At 41.1% G+C, this 23,021-nt stretch overlaps 1 protein-coding gene across 1 annotated transcript; it reads left to right on the top strand.

Annotated features, from left to right (window-relative positions):
• The first annotated feature begins 17,658 nt into the window (after nucleotides 1-17,658).
• On the top strand, nucleotides 17,659-20,738 carry LOC132891983 (tubulin alpha chain). The gene is made up of 4 exons (XM_060930189.1): nucleotides 17,659-17,741; nucleotides 18,986-19,208; nucleotides 19,341-19,489; nucleotides 19,674-20,738. The coding sequence occupies exons 1-4, from the start codon at nucleotides 17,739-17,741 to the stop codon at nucleotides 20,649-20,651; spliced, it is 1,353 nt and encodes a 450-aa protein (XP_060786172.1). The 5' UTR covers nucleotides 17,659-17,738; the 3' UTR covers nucleotides 20,652-20,738.
• The last annotated feature ends 2,283 nt before the right edge of the window (nucleotides 20,739-23,021 follow it).

Raw genomic sequence — 23,021 nt, forward strand, 5'->3', positions numbered from 1 at the left:
ATTTTAGCCCATTCCTCCATACAGAACAGCTTCAACTCTGGGATGTTGGTGGGTTTCCTCACATGAACTACTCACTTCAGGTCCTTCCACAACATTTTGATTGGATTAAAGTCAGGACTTTGACTTGGCCATTTCAAAACATTAACTTTATTCTTCTTTAACCATTCTTTGGTAAAACGACTTGTGTGCTTAGGGCCGTTGTCTTGCTGCATGGCCCACCTTCTCTTGAGATTCAATTCATGGACAGATGTCCTGACATTTTCCTTTAGAATTCGCTGGTATAATTCAGAATTCATTGTTCCATCAATGATGGCAAGCCATCCTGGCCCAGATGCAGCAAAACAGGCCCAAACCATGATACTACCACCACCATGTTTCACAGATGGGATAAGGTTCTTATGCTGGAATGCAGTGTTTTCCTTTCTCCAAACATAATGCTTCTCATTTAAACCAAAAAGTTCTATTTTGGTCTCATCCGTCCACAAAACATTTGTCCAATAGCCTTCTGGCTTGTCCACATGATCTTTAGCAGACTGTAGACAAGCAGCAATGTTCTTTTTGGAGAGCAGTGGCTTTCTCCTTGCAGCCCTGCCATGCACACCATTGTTGTTCAGTGTTTTCCTGATGGTGGACTCATGAACATTAACATTAGCCAATGTGAGAGAGGCCTTCAGTTGCTTAGAAGTTACCCTGGGGTCCTTTGTGACCTCGCCGACTATTACACGCCTTGCTCTTGGAGTGATCTTTGTTGGTCACCCACTCCTGGGGAGGGTAACAATGGTCTTGAGTTTCCTCCATTTGTACACAGTCTGTCTGTCTGTGGATTGGTGGAGTCCAAACTCTTTAGAGATGGTTTTGTAATGTTTTCCAGCCTGATGAGCATCAGCAACACTTTTTTTGAGGTCCTCAGAAATCTCCTTTGTTCGTGCCATGATACACTTCCACAAACATGTGTTGTGAAGATCAGACTTTGATAGATCCCTGTTCTTTAAATAAAACAGGGTGCCCACTCACACCTGATTGTCATCCCATTGATTGAAAACACCTGACTCTAATTTCACCTTCAAATTAACTGCTAATCCTAGAGGTTCACATACTTTTCCCACTCACAGATATGTGATATTGGATCATTTTCCTCAATAAATAAATGACCAAGTATAATATTTTTGTCTCATTTGTTTAACTGGGTTCTCTTTATCTACCTTTAGGACTTGTGTGAAAATTCGATGATGTTTTAGGTCATATTTATGCAGAAATATAGAAAATTCTAAAGGGTTCATAAACTTTCAAGCACCACTGTATTACAGTTCTTGTTTTTAGCACTATTAATCCATCCATCCATTATCCATAACCACTTATCCTGTGCAGGGTCGTGGGCAAGCTGGAGCCTATCCCAGCAGACTATGGGCAAGAGGTGGGGTACACCCCGGACAAGTTGCCAGATCATCGCAGGGCTGACACATAGAGACACACAACCATTCACACTCACATTCACACCTACGGTCAATTTAGAGCCACCAATTAGCCTAACCTAAACCCACGCAGACACGAAGAGAACATGCAAACTCCACACAGAAAGTCCCCCGTCGGCCACTGGGCTCAAACCCGGAACCTTCTTGCTATGAGGCAACAGTGCTAACCACTACACCACCGTGCCGCCCCTGAGATATCATGCTAACGAGTATCATGGATGGATGGATGGATGGATGGATGGATGGATGGACAACCCCAAAACATAATGCCACCACCACCTAGTGGTGAAGACATAACTATTAAATTGTTTTGATGCCCCCTACTGCTTACAAAGTCCATGAAAGCCAAAAGGAACTTCAGCTATTTCTTCGTAATCATTTTCGATCTCATAAACAATTTTGGTCATACCAGGCTAACAGATTTTAAAAAAATCTTTCTTATGACCTTTAATCCTGGCATTGCTTTATGGAAATATAAAATAAAGTAGTAGCAGTGTTGGTTTAAATGTAAATATAAAAGTGGTGTCTTATAGCAATAGTGAGAACAGATTAAAAAAACAGTGAATAATTAAAAGTAAACAAAATTACAAATAAAATTAAAAATAAAAAGTACATTAAAATGTACAACATCAGTGTGCAGGATATTTATTTTCACACATTTCACAAAGGTTGAGAATTCATGATCAATGATATGTTTTGATGCTCTTTCCTGCCAAACCAGGGATACAATCTAAAACCTCTAGATGGCAGCATATGGCAAACAGCACCTCAATTTTCCTACAGTAGTTAACAGTGGTGTAGTGGTTAGCATTGTCATCTCACAGCAAGAAAGTTCTGGATTCGAACCTCACGGACGACGGGGGCCTTTCTGTGTGGAGTTAGCATGTTCTCCTGTGTCTGTATGGGTTTCCTCCAGGTGCTCCGGTTTCCTCCCATGGTTAAAACACATGCAGATTAGGTAAAATACCCAGCCACTGGGGTTGCGCAAACAGGTGTGTACTTAGTGCTGGTCCCAAGCCTGGATAGACTGGGGAAGGTTGTGTCAGGAAGGGCATCTGGTGTAAAACCTATGCCAAATCAAATATGCAGAAGAGATCCACCATGGCGACAATGAACAGGAGCAACCAGAAGAAGTTAATACTTTTCGTTAGTCATATTCAAAAAGTCAAAGTCCCTCTCACGCCAGAATCTGGTCTTCCCAGGCAGTCTCCTGTCCCAGTACTAACCAACTCTTTAAGGCATATGGGTGTGGTGCCGATCTCCGTTTCGATAGCCCTCGGCCTCTCGCCTATACAGCTAGGGTTACAGTGGGGGGCTAGTCGTCTGGTAACTGCAAGAGTTTGACTTCCCCGCTCGCATCTGTATTGCAGCGTGCCTTGCCAGATGGTAGTAGGTACTGTTTTTATGATGGTCTTTGGTATGACCCGAACGCGAGTAGAACTTCCGATTTCCCGGTTGAAAGGCGGACACGCTAACCATTAGGTCAACTTGTGGGCATTAGTAATATTACTACACACTTATTCACAATTTCAATACTTTTAACAGTGATAAAAAAAACTATTTTTAAAAATTCTTAGGAATTTCAAGACTAACTTTAGCTGTTATTCAGCTCACCTACATTTCATGTTGTTCACCAACTGGGGTTTATTCTTCTAACTTTGATAGGCTTCAAATTCCCAGATCTTCCTATTAATCACACATATGACAATTTATTAGCATAGCATTGATCTATGAATACACTGAGGGAAATGGCTCTTCAGGGGTTAGTTTACTGATAGGGAAACACCTTTTTGTAGGGTTCTGCATAAAACTGATAATGGTTCTCCTATAAGGATCTTTCCCTTTCCTCTTCTTTCAGCTGCTCCCATTAGGGGTCACCACAACAGATCTGTTCCACATATTTGATTTGGCATAGGTTTTACACCGGATGCCCTTCCTGACGCAACCCTCCCCAATCTATTCAGACTTGGACATGTCAATCCTGAGATCGAGATGCTGACCTCTTCTGCTCCTCAGACCTGCCTGATCCATCCTGGTGCCCTACGTCTGGCTGGAGCCTCATCACATCATTTCTGTGGAGGACGGCCCCATATGGACAGTTGAAAGTCACACTTGGAAGATGCTCTGGACACTTACAGGAATACTTTTATGGCTGAGGACTACAGTTGACTTGCTAACTTTAGGACTGCAGTTGTCATGAGTTTTGCACTCAAGTTTCCATCAATGAAGAGTTATAACATCAACGAAACTGACTTCATGTTAAAGCTGTTAAAAATGTTATAATCACATTGTCTGTTATCACCCAAATGAGGATGGGTTCCCTTTTGAGTCTGGTTCTTCTCAAGGTTTCTTCCTCATGTCGTCCGAGGGAGTTTTTCCTTGCCACTGTTGCCACAGGCTTGCTCATTAGGGATAGATTAGGGATAAAATTAGCTCATGTTTAAAGTCATTACAATTCCGTAAAGCTGCTTTGCGACAATGTCTATTGTTAAAAGCACTATAAAAATAAACTTGTCTTGGAACCGACACTAAGTATGCACTGGCTTGTGCAACCCCAGTGGCTAGGTATTTTACCTCATCTGTATGTCTTTGAACTGTGGAGGAAACCGGAGCACCCGGAGGAAACCCACACAGACACAGGGAGAACATGCAAACTCCACACAGAAAGGCCCCCATTGGCTGTGAGTTTCAAACCCAGAACTTTCTTGTTGTGAGGTGACAGTGCTAACCACTGCACCACCATGCCACCCCAAGGAGCTTTACAAGGCCTAAATAAAATGTATAATATGAATATGGACGGCGGCACGGTGGTATAGTGGTTAGCGCTGTCGTCTCACAGCAAGAAGATCCGGGTTCGAGCCCCGTGGCCGGTGAGGGCCTTTCTGTGCAGAGTTTGCATGTTCTCCCCGTGTCCGCGTGGGTTTCCTCTGGGTGCTCCGGTTTCCCCCACAGTCCAAAGACATGCAGGTTAGGTTAACTGGTGACTCTAAATTGACCGTAGGTGTGAATGTGAGTGTGAATGGTTGTCTGTGTCTATGTGTCAGCCCTGTGATGACCTGGCGACTTGTCCAGGGTGTACCCCGCCTTTCGCCCGTAGTCAGCTGGGATAGGCTCCAGCTCGCCTGCGACCCTGTAGAACAGGATAAAGCAGCTAGAGATGATGAGATGAGATGAATATGGACTGTAAGGGACCCCCACCTTCTAAAAAAAAAAGAAAAGAAATGAAATGAAACAAACTGGTTGGTTTCTTTATTTTTGTCCTTGAATGATTCGAGTGCTTTGTTTACTGTATATACTACGTCTGGAATTTCATCTGTGACTACAGCTGGGCTTTTCTCTGGGTTTCATGTAGTTTCAGGCATCTCAGGGAGTTTTTGGTGGCGCCACTCTTGCACATTCAGAGTCAGGATTCAGATTTCTGTAAAGCTGCTTTGTAACAGTACATATCTATCACAAACAGGAGTGTTTGTGAGCCCTGGAAAGACAAGCTTTCACTTCTGTCACAACTCAAACCTGAAGGTTAGTGGGATGAATGCTAGAAAAAGATGAGCAGTGCAAAAGCAAAAAAAAAGAAGACTTTTTAAAACACTTTAATTTTCTTTCATTTTCTGTCCTCCCAAGTCTCTTTACAATATTGGATGTGGGCATGCTCAATAATGTAGGCTCTTTTCATAAACTCTTTTTTAAAAAAAAGAGCGGCGGCTACAATTATTGACACCTTTTCAGATTTACCAATAAAAAAACTATTTTACACAGGTGAGTTTCAGTTACAATAGTTATTATTAATTACTTAACCGGAAGACCGCCCTCGCCCTTTGATCTTGTCATCTGATGACACAGCTCATTACCTGAGATGGAATTTTTTTAGCACGATCAACAATTTAAGGAAAACCCGGACGTTATCATCACAGGTAAGCATGGTGGAAAGATCATGGACATGTTTTTACTTCTCAAATTCACCGATATTTCATGATCTCCTTGTCAAAACCTACTTTGTTTCTTACTCTTTCATTTGACAGTCGCCATTTTGTATCTAAACGCGCATTTGAGAAATCACGTGAGGTGTCCACCATTATCGACACCCTGTGGAATTAAGTGACATTTACAACTGTTATGGACTGATCTTTGTGTAGTACTGTTGAAGTAGATGAAGTATTTAAAATAAAAGTGCTGTGATTTATATTTTTTTCTGATTCATAACAGAATGGAATGTGTATAGAGTATTTTGAATCCTATTGTAATAAATAGAATGAGACCAGAATTAAATTCCTAGCATATAAAAAAATTACATGCTTGAAATATTCAGATTTTTCTATTCCATTCAGAAAATATTTTTGCAGTTTGTTGTAAATATCTACCACATATTACAATATCAGTCGACATTTAATATTTTGGCTCGAGGAATGACATGCGACCTTTGACCTGGATCTCAATTGCCTGTAGACATTTATTGGTAAACTACAAAACTAGAAATGAATACAAACAACAACGAATGATTAACAAAATGTGATCTATGAAAATACTTAGAAAGCGGGTAGAAAGTGGAACAAACAGATTTTCTGACACAGGTTAAACATGATCAGTTCATTTGTTTAAAAACATTAGAATTACTTCCTCATTTATGTAAGCACCGACATCGATATATTTATATAAAATATATTTTGTACTAAATATAAGTCTATGTAAAACAAATTTTAAATAAAAACTATATTTTGTTAACTTAATACTACATACTGATTATTTATTTTTTAAATAAATAATCATCTGGGTGTCGATAATTGTGGAATGGTGTCACATGATCTGATATGCTACTGTAAGTAATTGCGAATCAACTCATTTTTTTTCCAATGGAAATTTGATTAATTATTCATGCACAATTTACGTATTGAACGTCTTTTCTACTTTTGCAATGGCCAAAAGATTGTTAAGATGTCGATAATTGTAGCCGCCGCTCGAATTAAACTGAAGCTGTTTAAATATCGAAAACAGTTGGAATGTGATAAGTCACACTTAGAGCAATCTATACCAAGCATTGAATGTAGATGTACGGTGACCCCCCCCCACACACACACACACGCACACACACAGGAATCACTGCAGATTTGTTTTCAACGACTGTAATCATTTATGTCCATGAAAACATAAGGCAAAGTAAAGCTTATTGCTTTTGTTTGCCAAAATGTCTTTGTAGTTTATATAAAAGAAGATAAAGCGGCATGGTGGTGTAGTGGTTAGTACTGTCGCCTCACAGCAAGAAGGTCCGGGTTTGAGCCCAGTGGCTGGCGAGGACCTTTCTGTGTGGAGTTTGCATGTTCTCCCCGTGTCCGCGTGGGTTTCCTCTGGGTGCTCCGGTTTCCCCCACAGTACAAAGACATGCAGGTTAGATTAACTGGTGACTCTAAATTGACCGTAGGTGTGAATGTGAGTGTGAATGGTTGTCTGTGTCTATGTGTCAGCCCTGTGATGACCTGGCGACTTGTCCAGGGTGTATTCCGCCTTTCACCCATAGTCAGCTGGGATGGGCTCCAGCTTGCCTGCGACCCTGTAGAACAGGATAAAGCAGCTAGAGATAATGAGATGAGATGAGATAAAAGAAGATGCAAGCAATGCTTTATTACCCTCACATTATGAATCAATCTGTTGATGTTGCCATGCTGGGCTACAGATTGCAAAGCATGCTGGAGGATTTGCTGTCTGGAACATGGGATCCAACCACTTTGGCAGATGGTCACTGATGAGTAGGAAAGAAGTTCTTCAATGTTACACTGGAAGAGGTGGCGATTTACTCAGAATCTCTCTTGGGCCAGGAGATAAAACAAACTCAAGTTTACTATCCACCCAGCTCCCCAAATTTCCACTGAAGTGGTGGATAGTGGACAACAAAGCCATGGATGATGGATGCGGAATCTGGAACTTGAGCTCCAAAATTATTTACAGGCTAATTGGGTAAATAGACTCCTACGGGTCATGTCCTGACTGTGATGTCGTGGTTCTTAAGGTTTAAGATTTTTTGCTTAATTTTTAACTAATTAGATTACAGATAAGAATTTTAGTGAATAATTATTCCATTCATCCATTATCTGTAGCCGCTTATCCAGTCCTACAGGGTCGCAGGTAAGCTGGAGCCTATCCCAGCTGACTATGGGCGAGAGGCGGGGTACACCCTGGACAAGTCGCCAGGTCATCGCAGGGCTGTGAATAATTATTGATTTCTGTAAAATAAAAGGACTAACTGTTAGTTAAATGACTTGCAATATCATAACCATAAACCATTTCTTTGAAAAAGCACTAAACAGTGCTCTGTTGCTCAGATCACTGCTTCAAGCCCTTTAATCATATAATAGAGTGTAAGCATGGAGAACCAAGGGCATAGGCCTCAGAGGACATGACTGATCTGGAGGTTTATTAAGGATTGGGCAGTGACACAGAGATAAAGAGGGGCTAGAGCTATGACAGATTTAACTAAAGTTTCAGTAGGACATACAGATTCGATATTATACTCTACGGCAAAAGGTTTGTGGACTCCTGACCATCACACCCATATGTAAACCTTCCCCAAACTGTTGCTACAAAGTTTGAAGAACATAATTGCATAAAATGTTTTCGTATACTGTAGCATGACAATGCCCCTGGGCACAAAGCAAGCTCCAAAAAGACATGACTTGCTAAGATTGATGTGGAATAGCTTGAGTGGCCTGCATAGAGTCCTGACCTCAACTTAATTAAATTAAGTAAAGCTAACTTAAAGCTATACGGCCTTTCGATTTCATAAAATCGGTGAAATTTAGTTCCATCTGAAATTTGGTCATGTGATATATGTTTATTTCTGCAATATGTAAAAAAAACCTAGGCCATTCTGTGGCTGAGAAGTTATTTAATTTGAAGCAAATAATGTGCATGAAATTGCTCGCTTCATGCAGTCAAGCAAACAAAGGAAGCCCGGTGTGCACATGCGCAGGTTTACCTGCTTCTTCTTTTGGGTTTTACGGCAGCTGGCATCCACAGTGTTGCATTACTGCCATCTACAGGTTTACCTTGACCGTGCACTGACAGTTACATCATTCTGTCACTAAACGAACAGCTGATCACACCAGGGTGCTCGCTGACCGCCGATATTTATTAGTTTGGTCCTGCATTTCCTTCCCTTCACAACATAACGTCTTTTCTTCTCGCTTTCCATTACTGTAGTCAGTCTTTTATGTTTTATTCACGTCCTCCATTTTCCTCTCCTCTTTCAAATTTGTATTCCACAATGCCTTGCGTGAATGGGGAAAGCCCACCACGTGATGCATGACATAGTATCTTGAATTGAAGCAAGAAAAAACAGCTGAGAATTTAGGGCCACCTGGTCCTAAATTCATTAATTGTTCTATTTTTAAAAAAAACTAATACAACTGGAAGTCTGTGATTCGAATTCAGTAGCTTTTGGTCCACTAAACAAAAATAATTGGGTGTCAGGGAAAATTCTTTTTATGACCTGAACTTGAAAAATCTGAAAGGCAGTCTAGCTTTAACCATTTTTACTATTATTAGTAAAAGTATACAGCAACTAAACACTATTTTGGTGTACACATCTGAAAATATTTGATTTTGCTAACCATTTATCACTACCTATGCTAAACTGTCAGTGGTAGCTAAATGACACAACTGGCCAAATATCAAACATGTGACATGTAGTATAATGATATTATATGACTGTCAACTTAAACTTCATTCCCAGCTCTAAGCCCATCTCTACCTACTGCGTTATTTTAAAAAATGCTAAAAATTGGGCAAGGGACTGAGAGTGGGGTGAGGGGATGGGGGGGCTGAAGAGAAGAGTGGGGTGAGGGGGTGGGGGGCTGAGGAGAAGAGTGGGGTGAGGGGGTGGGGGGGCTGAGGAGAAGGGGGGGTGGGGGTGAGGCCTCAATCAGCATACATACATTTGAAATTGAGCAGGGTTTCACAGATTCCCATTCAAGGGAGTCCCCAACGTTGATTAAAGTGCGGGGGTTTTTTGAGGGTTTTTTTAAATTTCATGATGGAAAGAAGTACCAAGTAGTCGACTCTACGTCAGCATTGGCCTTGCAAGGTTCAGGATGATTTTAACCAGTAGATGTCGTTTTTAAACCATAAAATGCCAATTTTTATGAGAAGGATAATTTTGTCAATATTGACACCAGCATTGGGTGGCACAGTGATGTAGTGGTTAGCACTGTTGCCTCATAGCAAGAAGGTTCTGGGTTCGAGCCCAGTGGCTGACGGGGGGGGCCTTTCTGTGTGGAGTTTGCATGTTCTCCCTGTGTCTGTGTGGGTTTCCTCCGGGTGCTCCGGTTTCCCCCACAGTTCAAAGACATGCAGTTAGGTTAACATGGGGCGGCCTTGGGCTGAAGTGCCCTTGAGCAAGGTACCTAACCCCTAACTGCTCCCCGGGCGCTGTAGTATGGCTGCCCACTGCTCTGGGTGTGTGTGTGTGTGTGTGTGTGTGTGTGTGTGTGTGTGTGTGTGTGTGTGTGTGTTCACTGCTTCAAATGGGTTAAATGCAGAGGATGAATTTCACTGTGCTTGAGTGTACATGTGACAAATAAAGGCTTCTCCTTCTTCACTGATGTGTTTAATCACAGTATCATTTAGTTTACAGCTCAAAGAACACATTTAAGTGTGCAGAACCTCTGTAACATTCATACTAAACTTACACAAAGGAAATAGAAAAACTCATGTGCAGCACCACAGCAACCTCATGGTCCTCTTCTGATTTGATTTGAGTTAATATGCACAGTGTTTCCCAAAGTGTGGGCTACAGCCCCCTGGTGGGCTGTGAAAGTATTGCAGGTGGGCCACGAGAGCTCCAACCATTATGTATACCGCTTATCCATCAGGGTCCAGCCCTCTCAATATATTTCTGAGAAAGGGGCAAGTAAGAAAGAGTAGTAGGCAGAGGTTAAGCCAGGGATCCCAGCAGTAATTGAAAAAAAATAGAGGAATATAAGAAACTATCAGCATGGGTCAAGGGGACTGCAAGCCCTTTGTGGGGTACAGGGGGCAAAGCCCCCTGAAGCTGTTGAGATTTTAACATTTAAAGATGCTATACAACACATTTTTTACATAGATTTAACATAGAAAAGCAACAGAATTTAACAATAATGTGTATCTATTTTTGATGCCATATTTTGTAATCTATGACATAAGTGGCAAAAAAAATTATTTATAAAAATTAGATGAAAATGTAGCTTTGAAGAATATACTTGCCTAAATATTCCACTGATTTTGTTATAATATAACAATAGTATCCATAGTTCATCTCATTTGTTTATTTTTTTGTTTCGAGTTAATGTCAATACTAGTCTAATATAAGCCACATTCATTTTTCAAAAATCATGAATATGAGCAGAAATCAATGATTCTGTATAATATGTACAGCAAATATTGGAGATATTTGATTTAAACCTCTCTCTTTTTGAAAGGTTTCACTGCAGAGGAATTTAATGCTCTTTTCTGGGGTGCATTCTGTGGTCTTTCCTCCAGTTTTCTCTGCTTTTGTTTCTCTGATCTTTCCTTCTGCTTTTTCTGATGTTCCTGCAGTGCCCTTTTGGATAGTTTCTTGGCTACTCTGTTCGCATGAGCTTTTGTTTCAAGTTCTGTATTCATCACATTCATTAATCTCTTCTTGGATTCAACTTCCTCTCTGGCTAAGCGCAACTACGCTTTCCACGACATATTGAATTAAGTTCAACGCATTAGAAACAAAAGCACGAACGGAGTTAAAACACGTTTTCTAGCAAATGGGCGCAGCCATATTGTTTTCTCGTTCCATCGCGTACAGTCTCGCGGTATTTACATCAATTTAACTTCCGAGTGTTCCCGAATGTCAACGAGAACAAACGAAGCCAACGAAAACATCGCTAAACAAGCAAACTAAATCAGAACGTATTCTGCTGGTCATTTTACTTAAACAAACACATTTTTAACGGATATACAAAAGATAAAAAAAACAACACTTTGGCTAGAAAAATAGCAGAATTCCGCTAAACAGCGGATGTCTGGGATCCATGTTAAGCATAAGCTGAGCGGAGGCTGCATTAGCCGCCGCCATGATGTATAAAAAAGAGGGGGGTCCAGGGGTCCTCCCCCGGAAAATTTTGAAAATGTAGATGTTAAATGGTGAATTCTGAGTGATCCTGAATGCAAAATTTGATTATTATGAAGTAAAAACTTATGAATTTCAATTCTTTGAAAAACCACTGTGAGTAGCCGGCGATGGAGCGTTTGTAGGCGGCAAAATCGCCGGTTGCCGGCAGTTATTGAGAGGACTGAGGGTCGTGAGAGAAGCTGGAGCCAATCCCAGCTGACTTTGGGTGAGAGGCAGGATACACCATGGACAAGTCACCAATCTATCGCAGGGCTGACACAGAGACGAACAACCATTCACACACCTATGGGCAATTTAGAGTAGCTAGTTGAGCTAATCTGGATGGGTGTCTATGGCTACATCCACACGACAACGGCAACGAGATGTTATTTAAAAATATATCGCGTCCAAATGGGCAACAATCAGTAAAATATCAGGTCCATATGGCAACACAACGCTTGCTGAAAACGATGCAATACACATGCCACACCTCTAGGGGCGCTGTAAGACGGTCCCTTCGGAGACACCAGAACAATAGAAGAAGTAAGGACGCATGCGCATAAACTATTATGCGCGAGACTTCATATTAGCCACAAAGTCAGGAAAATCTGTTTGTAAAATTACATTATAATGACCAAATACAATGAAAAGTATTTTTCCAGTCTCACCTGTGAAAGGTAATCCCATGTGATCTCGTTTGGACGGCAAACCTGTTGGTACAGTTAAACGCAGCTAATCTTTATTCTCCGCTTTGACCTCTCCAAAATGGCGGCGAGGATGACATGATTCTACGCGGAAGGCGGCGTCTTTAATGGTCCGGAATAAATTGAATGATACACGTTGATGGATTAATTTGTTGTTTCTCACCTGTGAAAGGTAATCCCATGTGATCTCGTTTGGATGGTAAACCTGTTGGTACAGTTAAACGCAGCACATGAATCTTTATTCTCCGCTTTGACCTATCCAATATGGCGACGAGGATGACGTATGATTCTACGCGGAAGGCGGCGTCTTTAATGGTCCGGAATAAATTGAATGATACACGTTGATGGATTAATTTCTTCTACGCCCTTTTTGAGGAATGTATTGTAGGACTTAAACCCACATCTGAAGAGGTGAGATCGCTCCTTTTTTTCCCCTATTTTTGCTGGCGGGATTGACTCTGCCCTAAGGGCAGAGTCTCTCTCTCTCTCACTTTGCACCATTACACAATAAATATTCACAGTGAAAATATTTTGTAAGCGCGTTTCATGAACCAAGTTATAGGATTTGTTGACAACTCGCATCGAGTTCGTTACACTTCTACCCGGCGTGAAGCACTCAGTCATGTGGTTGTGACGTCATCGTAAACAAATCCGTTCTACTCATCCAGATGACTTCACAACGGCAATGTTGCCAGATCTTTCCACTCTGGAACCCGTTCTCAAAAAGATTGCATTTTGGGCACCCAAAACGCCGGTGCCGTGTGGACGCCAGGCCTAAACGATAAGCAATTGTATCGGAGTCACCTGAATCTGTTGCCGTGTGGACAGGGCCTATGGACTGTGGGAGGAAACCACAATCTGGAGGATGCCCATGCAAAAGAACATGTAAACTCCACACAGAAAGGCCCCAGTTGGTCACAAGGTTCAAGCTCAGAACCTTCGTGCTGTGAGGCAACAGTGCTAACCACTGCATCACTGTGCCACCCGCCGTGAGACGTCATTTACAATTTTTTTTTTCAATTTTGTAATTAAGTTCAAGCCTCAGTTTGATTTTAAGATGTCAAATTAGGTCATACACTTCTTAACTTTTAGAATGGCTGTTCTAAGTATTTTGAATGTGAATATCATGTAAACTATTTTAGTATGCATTTGCAAACTAAATTTCTGTATGCAAAACAAAATAAGATTTTTTTTTTAGTTTGCATCATACCCTATACTCTGTTTACACTACTTGTGCTGAAAAGAAAAAAAGCTGACTATAAATGCTGTATTTATTTTAAATGAAGGCACAGCTGCCCTCTGTTCAAAAGTAATGGATGATACAGAGTTTCATTTGTGTGGTAGTGAGTACATGCGACAAACATTATTGATTTTCACACAATAACAAGCACAGACCCTTACAGATAGCTGTCCCAAAGGAGAAAACCACAGCAGAGGACAATCCATAAAGAGTGGGTGCTTTTCAAAATTTATGATCCCCCTTAAGAGAAATATATGACAGAAGCTATTCCTGTGAATCCAGTGTTCTCACATATCCAGACAATTCCCCCCACAAGCTACAGGAGGGCGTGATGTGGTCATTAGATTAAATTTAATGTCAAATTATGATGTTGGAATGAAATGCTCAGTGTTCAGTAGCCAGCTGTACTGCTTATTTTTAAAACTACACTGTCATTCTGTGTTCACTGTTTTGCACAAAATTAATTCATGTATATTTTACTGAAAGAAGAAGAAGAAAATGGAACACGACTATTAACTATACACTACCGTTCAAAAGTTTGGGGTCACTTTGAAATTTCCTTATTTTTGAAAGAAAAGCACTGTTCTTTTCAATGAAGATCACTTTAAACTAATCAGAAATCCACTCTATACATTGCTAATGTGGTAAATGACTATTCTAGCTGCAAATGTCTGGTTTTTGGTGCAATATCTCCATAGGTGTATAGAGGCCCATTTCCAGCAACTCTCACTCCAGTGTTCTAATGGTACAATGTGTTTGCTCATTGCCTCAGAAGGCTAATGGATGATTAGAAAACCCTTGTACAATCATGTTAGCACAGCTGAAAACAGTTGAGCTCTTTAGAGAAGCTATAAAACTGACCTTCCTTTGAGCAGATTGAGTTTCTGGAGCATTGCATTTGTGGGGTCGATTAAATGCTCCAAATGGCCAGAAAAATGTCTTGACTATATTTTCTATTCATTTTACAACTTATGGTGGTAAATAAAAGTGTGACTTTTCATGGAAAACACAAAATTGTCTGGGTGACCCCAAACTTTTGAACGGTAGTGTATGACGACACTGTTGTGTGAGATTTGTTAGATTTTTTGTCAACTTTAGAATTTTGCACAGTTTGAAAGCCTTTGTAAATACTATAATACAAAACAGAGGACAACTTCTGAAGAAGAAATACTACTAAATACAACCCCAATTCCAAAAAAAGTTGGGACACTGTGTGAAACATAAATAAAAACAGAATGTGAAGATTTGCAAATCATGGAAACCCTATATTTCATTGAAAATAGTATAAAGACAACATATCAATTTTTTTAATACTTTGTACTGCATAAAAAGCTTGCTTACCCAAGCTTTCAACTCTATCCAGAGTCTTTGTCAGGGGGAAATGACGCATTACGCATGCCTGAAAGAATGTTGTCCCAAATATCCGGAAGCTGGTACCAGCCCCCATCTCGGTTCAGGGAGGGCTTGAGGGTTCTGATGTAGATGGCTTCTCATACACCTTGTTTAAAGCAGTCTGGCTCCTGGTCTAGAATTTTCACATTGTCTAGCTGTATCCTGTGTCCCATGTGGTGTTTGTGAATATGTTGCGATACCTCCGATGATATCGAACTTGGGCGTCTATGTTCCATGTATCTGGTTCGAAGAGATCGTTCAGTTTCACCAACATAAGAAGCATTACACTTCTCCTTGTCACTCCTCTCACATTGAATGAGGTACACAGGTCCACATCGTTCACTAGCAGGAGTAGGGTCCTTAGGCCTCACCAGCAAAGTGCTGGAGGGCTTGAAATGCAGTTGCACCCCATACTCCCGAAAATGTTGAAACTGACAAATTTTATTTTATTATTTTTTTAAATACATGTTCATTTTGAATTTGATGCCAGCAACACATTTCAGAAAAGTTGGGACGGGGCAACAAAAGACCGAAAAAGTTGTCATGCTAAAAAAAAAAAAATTGGTTAATTGGCAACAGGTCAGTAACATGATTGGGTATAAAAAAGAGCATCCCAGAGAGGCGGAGTCTCTCAGAAGTAAAGATGGGGAGGGGTTCAACGCTCTGTAAAAGACTGCATGGGCAAACAGTACAACAGTTTAAGAATAACTTTCCTCAGTGTAAAATTGCAAAGAATTTGGGGACCACATCATCTATGGTACATAATACCATTAAAAGATTCAGAAAATCTGGAGAAATCTCTGTCTGCAAGAGACAAGGCTGAAAACTGACATTGGATGCCTGTGATCTTCAGACCCTCAGGAGACACTGCAGAAGTGTCTTAAAAGCAGACACGTGTCTGTAGTGGAAATCACTGTATGGGCTCAGGAACACTTCAGAAAACCATCGTCTGTGAAAACAGTTCATTACTGTATCCACAAATGCAAGTTAAAACCAGATATAAACAATATCCAGAAACACCGCCACCTTCTCTGGGCCTGAGCTCTTTTACAATGGACTGAGGCGAAGTGCAAATCGTGGGGTCTCAACATCAGTAAGACCAAAACGGAAGTCATGTATGCTCAGTGCTCCAAACCACCCCTGATCCTGCTTGACAACTTCCAGTTGAAGAGAGCACATAGCTTGACCTACCTTGGAGAAGAACTAGCAGATGACGGTGACCTAATGCCTGAAATCAAGAAACGGATAAGTCTTGCTGCATTCGCCTTCCGCTCCCTTGACTCTAGATGCTGGAGCAGGGACGGCCTGTCCATTTTGACCAAGCTGAAGGTGTATAACTCCATCGTTCTTCCAACACTACTCTATGGAAGCAAAACCTGGCCAACACTCGCCAAGCAGCTCCACATTTTAGAGGTGTTCCATTAACAGTCCTTACGTTGCTTGCTCAACATCAAGTGGTGGCATCACATCACGAACACTGAGGTCCTCAGATGTGCAAAATTACCCACCGTAGAGACAATCATCCGAGGCAATAGGCTCCGCTGGTTGGGCCATGTCTGCAGAATGGACAACACCCGGATGCTGAAGCAACTTCTCTTCGGTGAGTTAGCGCAGGGTTCAAGGCCAAGGGGTTGACCAAAGAAATGCTGGAAAGACTGTGTAAAAGACGACTTGAAGGCTTTCAGCTTCAACAAAGACTGGCATGATATTGCCCTTGACAGAAAGTCCTGGTGCTCTAACATCTGTCGGGGAAAAGCACTCTCAGAACGCAACCTTGAAGATCACTGGCAGACCAGACTGGTGAGATGGCATGGGGGGACCCCAATCATCAAACCTGATGTGGATTATACACGATGCGACATGCAGTGGAAAATTGTCCCGAGGTCTGACAAATTAAAAGTAGAAATTATTTTTAGAAATCATGGACACCACATCCTCCAGGCTAAAGAGGAGAGGGACCATCCGGCTTGTTATCTGTGTACAGTTCAAAAGCCAGCATCTGTGATGGTATGAGGGTGCATTAGTGCACATGACATGGGTAGCTTGTACATCTGGGAAGGCATCATTAATGCAGAATGATATATACATGTTTCAAAGCAATATGCTGCCATCCAGACAAAATCTTTTTCGGGGAAGGCCCTCCTTCTTTCAGCAAGACAACACCAAACCGCTTTCTGCACATATTAAAACTGCATGGCTGCATAGTAAAAGAGTCCGGGTGCCAAACTGGCCTGCCTGCAGTCCAGACCTGTCTCCCATTTAAAACATTTAGCACATTATGAAGCGCAAAATGCAACAAAGGAGACCCTGAACTGTTGAGCAGCTGAAACTGAATGTTGTCTTTGTACTATTTTCAATGAAATATAGGGTTTCTACGATTTGCAAATTATCACATTCTTTTTTTTTTTATTTACAGTTTACACAGTGTCCCAACTTTTTGGAATTGAGGTTGTAGTATTCATGTGCACAGGTCATGTCTACTTTTAAACAAACTGTGTTCTCTCTCAGCAGAAAGCTCTCCAGTACAAACATTTAATATGTATTTTTAATATTTGCTTTAAAAGTTGTTGCACACACCCAGTAAAATGTGCAGATGTTTTTTTCATCCTCCCAGTACTTCCCAGAGGAAGAAAAGTTCTTCCTCTGTATGAAGGACAGCCTTTTTTTTTTGCATAAAAGTCTTTGTAGGACGAACAGGCGGTCTTGCTTCCTGCCTCCTTTTCTCCTCCCTCTCTATAAAAACCCCACCTCTCTCTCTCTTTCCTCCACATCTGCCTTCTCTTTCCGAACCCTCAAGTCGGCCTGAAGGAAAATCTTTCAAGATGGTAAGTGCTGACGTAGATCAATTCTGATTAGCATTCCTTTTAGTAATCGAAGTAAAAAAAATAAAAAATAGTTATAGCAACACTTTTAATGTGTGTGTTTACTAATAAGAGACAAAGAATGTTACATAGGCGTAACTGTAAATTATACTTTGTCCATCTCTATACTTTCAATATGTAATCCATTAGATATTTTGCAAATTAAAGAATAGTTATGCATCAAAGTATAGCCTTGAAAATGTTTAGACAAAGTTACAGTCAAGGGCAGAAAGAGAGAGCGTATCCTAATAAAGAGGATGTGGCTGAGGCCTTCAAAGCCAAATCCTAGACAGACACAGATTAGGGAAGGAATGCTTAGTACTCAGTTCTCAGTGTCTAAATGAGCAACGTACAGTAGATTCAAGTAGTTGTGCAATCCTAAAAATATCTATAAATGTCGTTTCTAATAATCCAGCAACAAAGCGCGCTTGTTTGACAGCAGTGCCTTCATTTATCAGAGAATGAATGCATTCATATGACCTTATGATTTAGAGATTCACTGGCATGATTGACAAAGATTGAAGAGACTAGAGTATTGGGGAATAATGGATGTGTCTGTTCTGCTGAAGCGGCCTGGATGAGATATCTCTGCTTGTTACACAAAGCAGAGTGTGCAGCTTAGTGGGACAGGGAAGGGGGTGGAGTGAGGGCTACCCGCGAAGGAACTGGGCTATTTCCTGTCGAACACAGTTCTTATAAACTAGACATGCACAGGCCTATGGGGAAATTCTTATGATTTTGAATCAGTGAAGAAAACGTGGTTGTATTTTATTTGTAATGCCATACAAATGATAGCCTTTTATCCTTTCGTGATGAAATTGCAAGGTCAAAACTGTGCTAAAAAACCCCACAAATATTCCAGTGGGTGAACTGAACAATAGACGAGCGATGAAAAAAAGGCCTTTGAATTTATTTGATAGTGGATGTGAGTTAAGCACTAATATGAAAATTTGCCCCAGGCACTGATGACCACACTGGATCGTTGCTTATTAGTTAGTAAAGTTAGTCAAGATAGTTAAGAAATTCTTGGGTGTTTGATATGGCAGTATTTTGACCGGATGCCATATGGAAAAAAAAATGTGCCTGTAAAACGAATTACAAAGGACTATATTTTACAATAATTTATAATACTGCTAAACTAAAACATAGTTATAAATAAAATATTTTTTTTTTCTTAAGTTACATTCTGTTCTGATGTACTTTTGTAGCGTGAGTGTATCTCGATGCATGTTGGTCAAGCTGGGGCCCAGATGGGAAATGCATGCTGGGAACTTTACTGTCTGGAACATGGGATCCAACCAGATGGACAGATGCCCAGTGACAAGACCTTTGGAGGAGGAGATGATTCCTTTAATACTTTCTTCAGTGAGACAGGAGCAGGCAAACATGTCCCACGTGCCATTTTTGTAGATCTGGAACCCACTGTAATTGGTAAGACGACACTGATTTAGCTCGTGAGAACACTACTTAAGTTAATATTTTGCTGTTTTGCATATAACTTTCAACTGAGCGTACTTGTCATCCAGTTAGTTAATGATTTTTATGTGCTATTTTTACGCACAGATGAAGTAAGGACCGGCACATACCGCCAACTCTTCCATCCTGAGCAACTCATCACTGGCAAAGAGGATGCTGCCAATAATTATGCTCGTGGACATTACACCATTGGAAAGGAGATCATTGACCTGGTTTTAGACCGGACTCGTAAACTGGTTAGGTTTTCCCATTTTACAAGAATGTTGTACTTTCATGACAGGCCTAATTCCAGTGCCAAATTCAATACAAGAAATTAGAAGATGATAACACTTGTGTTAAAATATTAAATAATCATACAATTATAAAGATTAATCAACTGTAGTATAGAAAATAAACCTCAATTTTCTCTCACCCCTAAAGGCTGACCAGTGCACTGGCCTTCAGGGATTTCTCATTTTCCACAGCTTTGGTGGAGGTACTGGCTCTGGCTTCACTTCCCTGTTGATGGAACGCCTCTCTGTTGACTATGGCAAGAAGTCCAAGCTTGAGTTCGCCATCTACCCAGCTCCCCAGGTTTCCACAGCAGTGGTGGAGCCCTACAACTCCATCCTGACTACCCACACCACCCTGGAGCACTCGGACTGTGCCTTCATGGTGGACAATGAAGCCATCTATGATATCTGTCGCAAGAATCTGGATATCGAGCGCCCCACTTACACCAATCTTAACAGGCTTATTGGCCAGATAGTCTCCTCCATTACTGCTTCTCTCAGATTTGATGGTGCTCTGAACGTGGATCTGACAGAGTTCCAGACAAATTTGGTGCCCTACCCTCGCATCCACTTCCCTCTGGCCACCTATGCTCCTGTGATTTCTGCTGAGAAGGCATACCATGAGCAGCTTTCTGTTGCTGACATCACCAATGCCTGCTTTGAGCCCTCAAACCAGATGGTAAAGTGTGATCCACGTCATGGTAAATACATGGCATGTTGCCTCCTCTACCGTGGAGATGTGGTGCCCAAGGATGTTAACTCTGCCATTGCCGCAATCAAGACCAAACGCACCATCCAGTTTGTGGACTGGTGTCCCACTGGCTTCAAGGTGGGCATCAACTACCAGCCCCCTACTGTCGTCCCCGGAGGAGACTTGGCTAAGGTGCAGAGAGCAGTCTGCATGCTGAGTAACACCACAGCCATTGCTGAGGCCTGGGCCCGTCTAGACCACAAGTTTGACCTGATGTATGCCAAGAGAGCCTTTGTACACTGGTATGTGGGAGAGGGCATGGAGGAAGGCGAGTTCTCCGAGGCCAGAGAGGACATGGCTGCTCTAGAGAAGGATTATGAAGAAGTGGGCACTGACAGTATGGGAGATGAAGATGAAGAAGGAGAAGAATACTAAAGAAAACAAATGATGACCAGTGTTTTTTGTTGTTGTTAAATACAATGCAAAGTATGCACTAATTAAAGAGATTTTTGGTCAAACAAATCTCGCATTCTTGTAATCTTTCATAAACTGATTTAAAATAAAATATTAATACAAAACAATGAAGCTACATTTCTATGCTATATTTCTGGGAAGAAATTCCAAGGGCCCTCACAAGTGGAGCAAGGGAGACCTTTAGGAAACAAAAATTGTTTTGGATTGGACTGGATTATCTTTATTGTCCCCAAGGGGCATTTTGGTTTGAAACAGTAGTTCACACCAATACACAAACAAAATATCAACACAACACTATAAAATCCACAATACTATAAATCTATAAGACAGGAAAACAAGAAAGGACATGAATACTACAATAGGTGTCATCATATCATAATACGGTCACTGAAAGTCCATATGTCAATTAAAAAAGAAAAAAAAAAAAACTTACCCAGTGCAGTGCATAAACCTGCAAGAGTCCCAAAATTCCTCCCAGTGGCCCTGAAAAATATTTAAATTTAAAATGCACCTTTAAAGGGGAAAGATACATGATTTTCATGTAATTTAATCTAATCTAGTAGTCTATATTGTGAGCATTCAAAAAATAATTTCACATTTTGTTATTAAATTATGGAAAAGTTATGTTGCTGTAAAATGCACCAATGTTCCACAGAAAGCTTGGAAAATCCAGATGTTAAACCTGAGCAGTTGAATGTTTCATGTTCAAGCTAACATCTGTCCAACAGTTACAGGTCAACCAGGCACCTTGTAATAGATTATGTAGTATAATAATTGGTTATTATGATAATAGATGATAAATATATTTTAATTAATTAAAAACATTATAGAGTAAATATATTAATATAAATAATCACAATTATAATAACATACAATGTTAATCTATAATAATAACTAATTATAATTATATAATATAATATTATAAATAATTTAATATTTCCTCATGTCGTCTGAGGGAGTTTTACCTTGCCACCGTCGCCACAGGCTTGCTAATTGAGGATAAATTGGAGATAAAATTAGCTCATGTTTGAAGTCTTTAATTTTCTGTAAAGCTGCTTTGCAACAATGTCTATTGTTAAAAGCACAATAAAAATAAACTTAAATATCACACCTGCTAATAAACACTCTTCCTGCACTTAGATCCTTCTACCGCCATCTATCTTGTAGTGTCCTGATCCCCAGACCTTTAACCCAAGCTGCATATAAAAAGTTGTATTCTTCAATGCTTTCATCTGTTTGTCCGTGTAGAACGATGTCTGCAGCACCAGGTAGTTTGAGATGTCAGAGAACTCAACAGATAGATAATTTTCCAACTCATAGGAAAAATCCTTCTTTGTTAGTGTGTAAGGATCTAATCCCAGTGAGTGGTTTCTATATCCACTTCTTTTGAGTGTACTTCTTGGTTTTAATAACTTGCTTGTTTGCGGGACACAAACATGGCAATAAATTCTTGAGTTAATGGACCAGACTCCACTTTCCATCCATTATCTGTAGCTGCTTATCCTGTTCTACAGGGTCGCAGGCAAACTGGAGAGAGGCAGGGTACACCCTGGACAAGTCGCCAGGTCATCGCAGGGCTGAGACACAAACAACCATTCACACTCACATTCACACCTACGGTCAATTTAAAGCCACCAATTAGTCTAACCTGCATGTCTTTGGACTGTGGCGGAAACCGGAGCACCCGGAGGAAACCCACGCAGACACGGGGAGAACATGCAAACTCCACACAGAAAGGTCCTCGCCAGTCACTGGGCTCGAACCCAGGATCTTCTTGCTGTAAGGCGACAGTACTAACCACTACACCACCATGCTGCCCTGACTCCACTTTTGGATTATTAATTTCTTTTGACTGACAATGCCCTACGGTTGTGTAGCGGTTAGCGCTGTCGCCTCACAGCAAGAAGGTCCGGATTCAAGCCCCGTGGCCGGCGAGGGCCTTTCTGTGCGGAGTTTGCATGTTCTCCCCGTGTCCGCGTGGGTTTCCTCCGGGTGCTCCGGTTTCCCCCACAGTCCAAAGACATGCAGGTTAGACTAATTGGTGGCTCTAAATTGACCGTAGGTGTGAATGTGAGTGTGAATGGTTGTCTGTGTCTACTTTATGTGTCAGCCCTGTGATGACCTGGCGACTTGTCCAGGGTGTACCCCGCCTTTCGCCCGTAGTCAGCTGGGATAGGCTCCAGCTTGCCTGCGACCCTGTAGGACAGGATAAAGCGGCTAGAGATAATGAGATGAGATGACAATGCCCTGCATACATAGTTTGCCATCTGGCACATCCATACAGTTTTAAATACAACACCTACAGTTAAAACAGTTTGTTTTTATTTAAAA

The sequence above is a fragment of the Neoarius graeffei genome, chromosome 9, assembly GCF_027579695.1.
Source record: "Neoarius graeffei isolate fNeoGra1 chromosome 9, fNeoGra1.pri, whole genome shotgun sequence".
Lineage (NCBI taxonomy): Eukaryota > Metazoa > Chordata > Actinopteri > Siluriformes > Ariidae > Neoarius > Neoarius graeffei.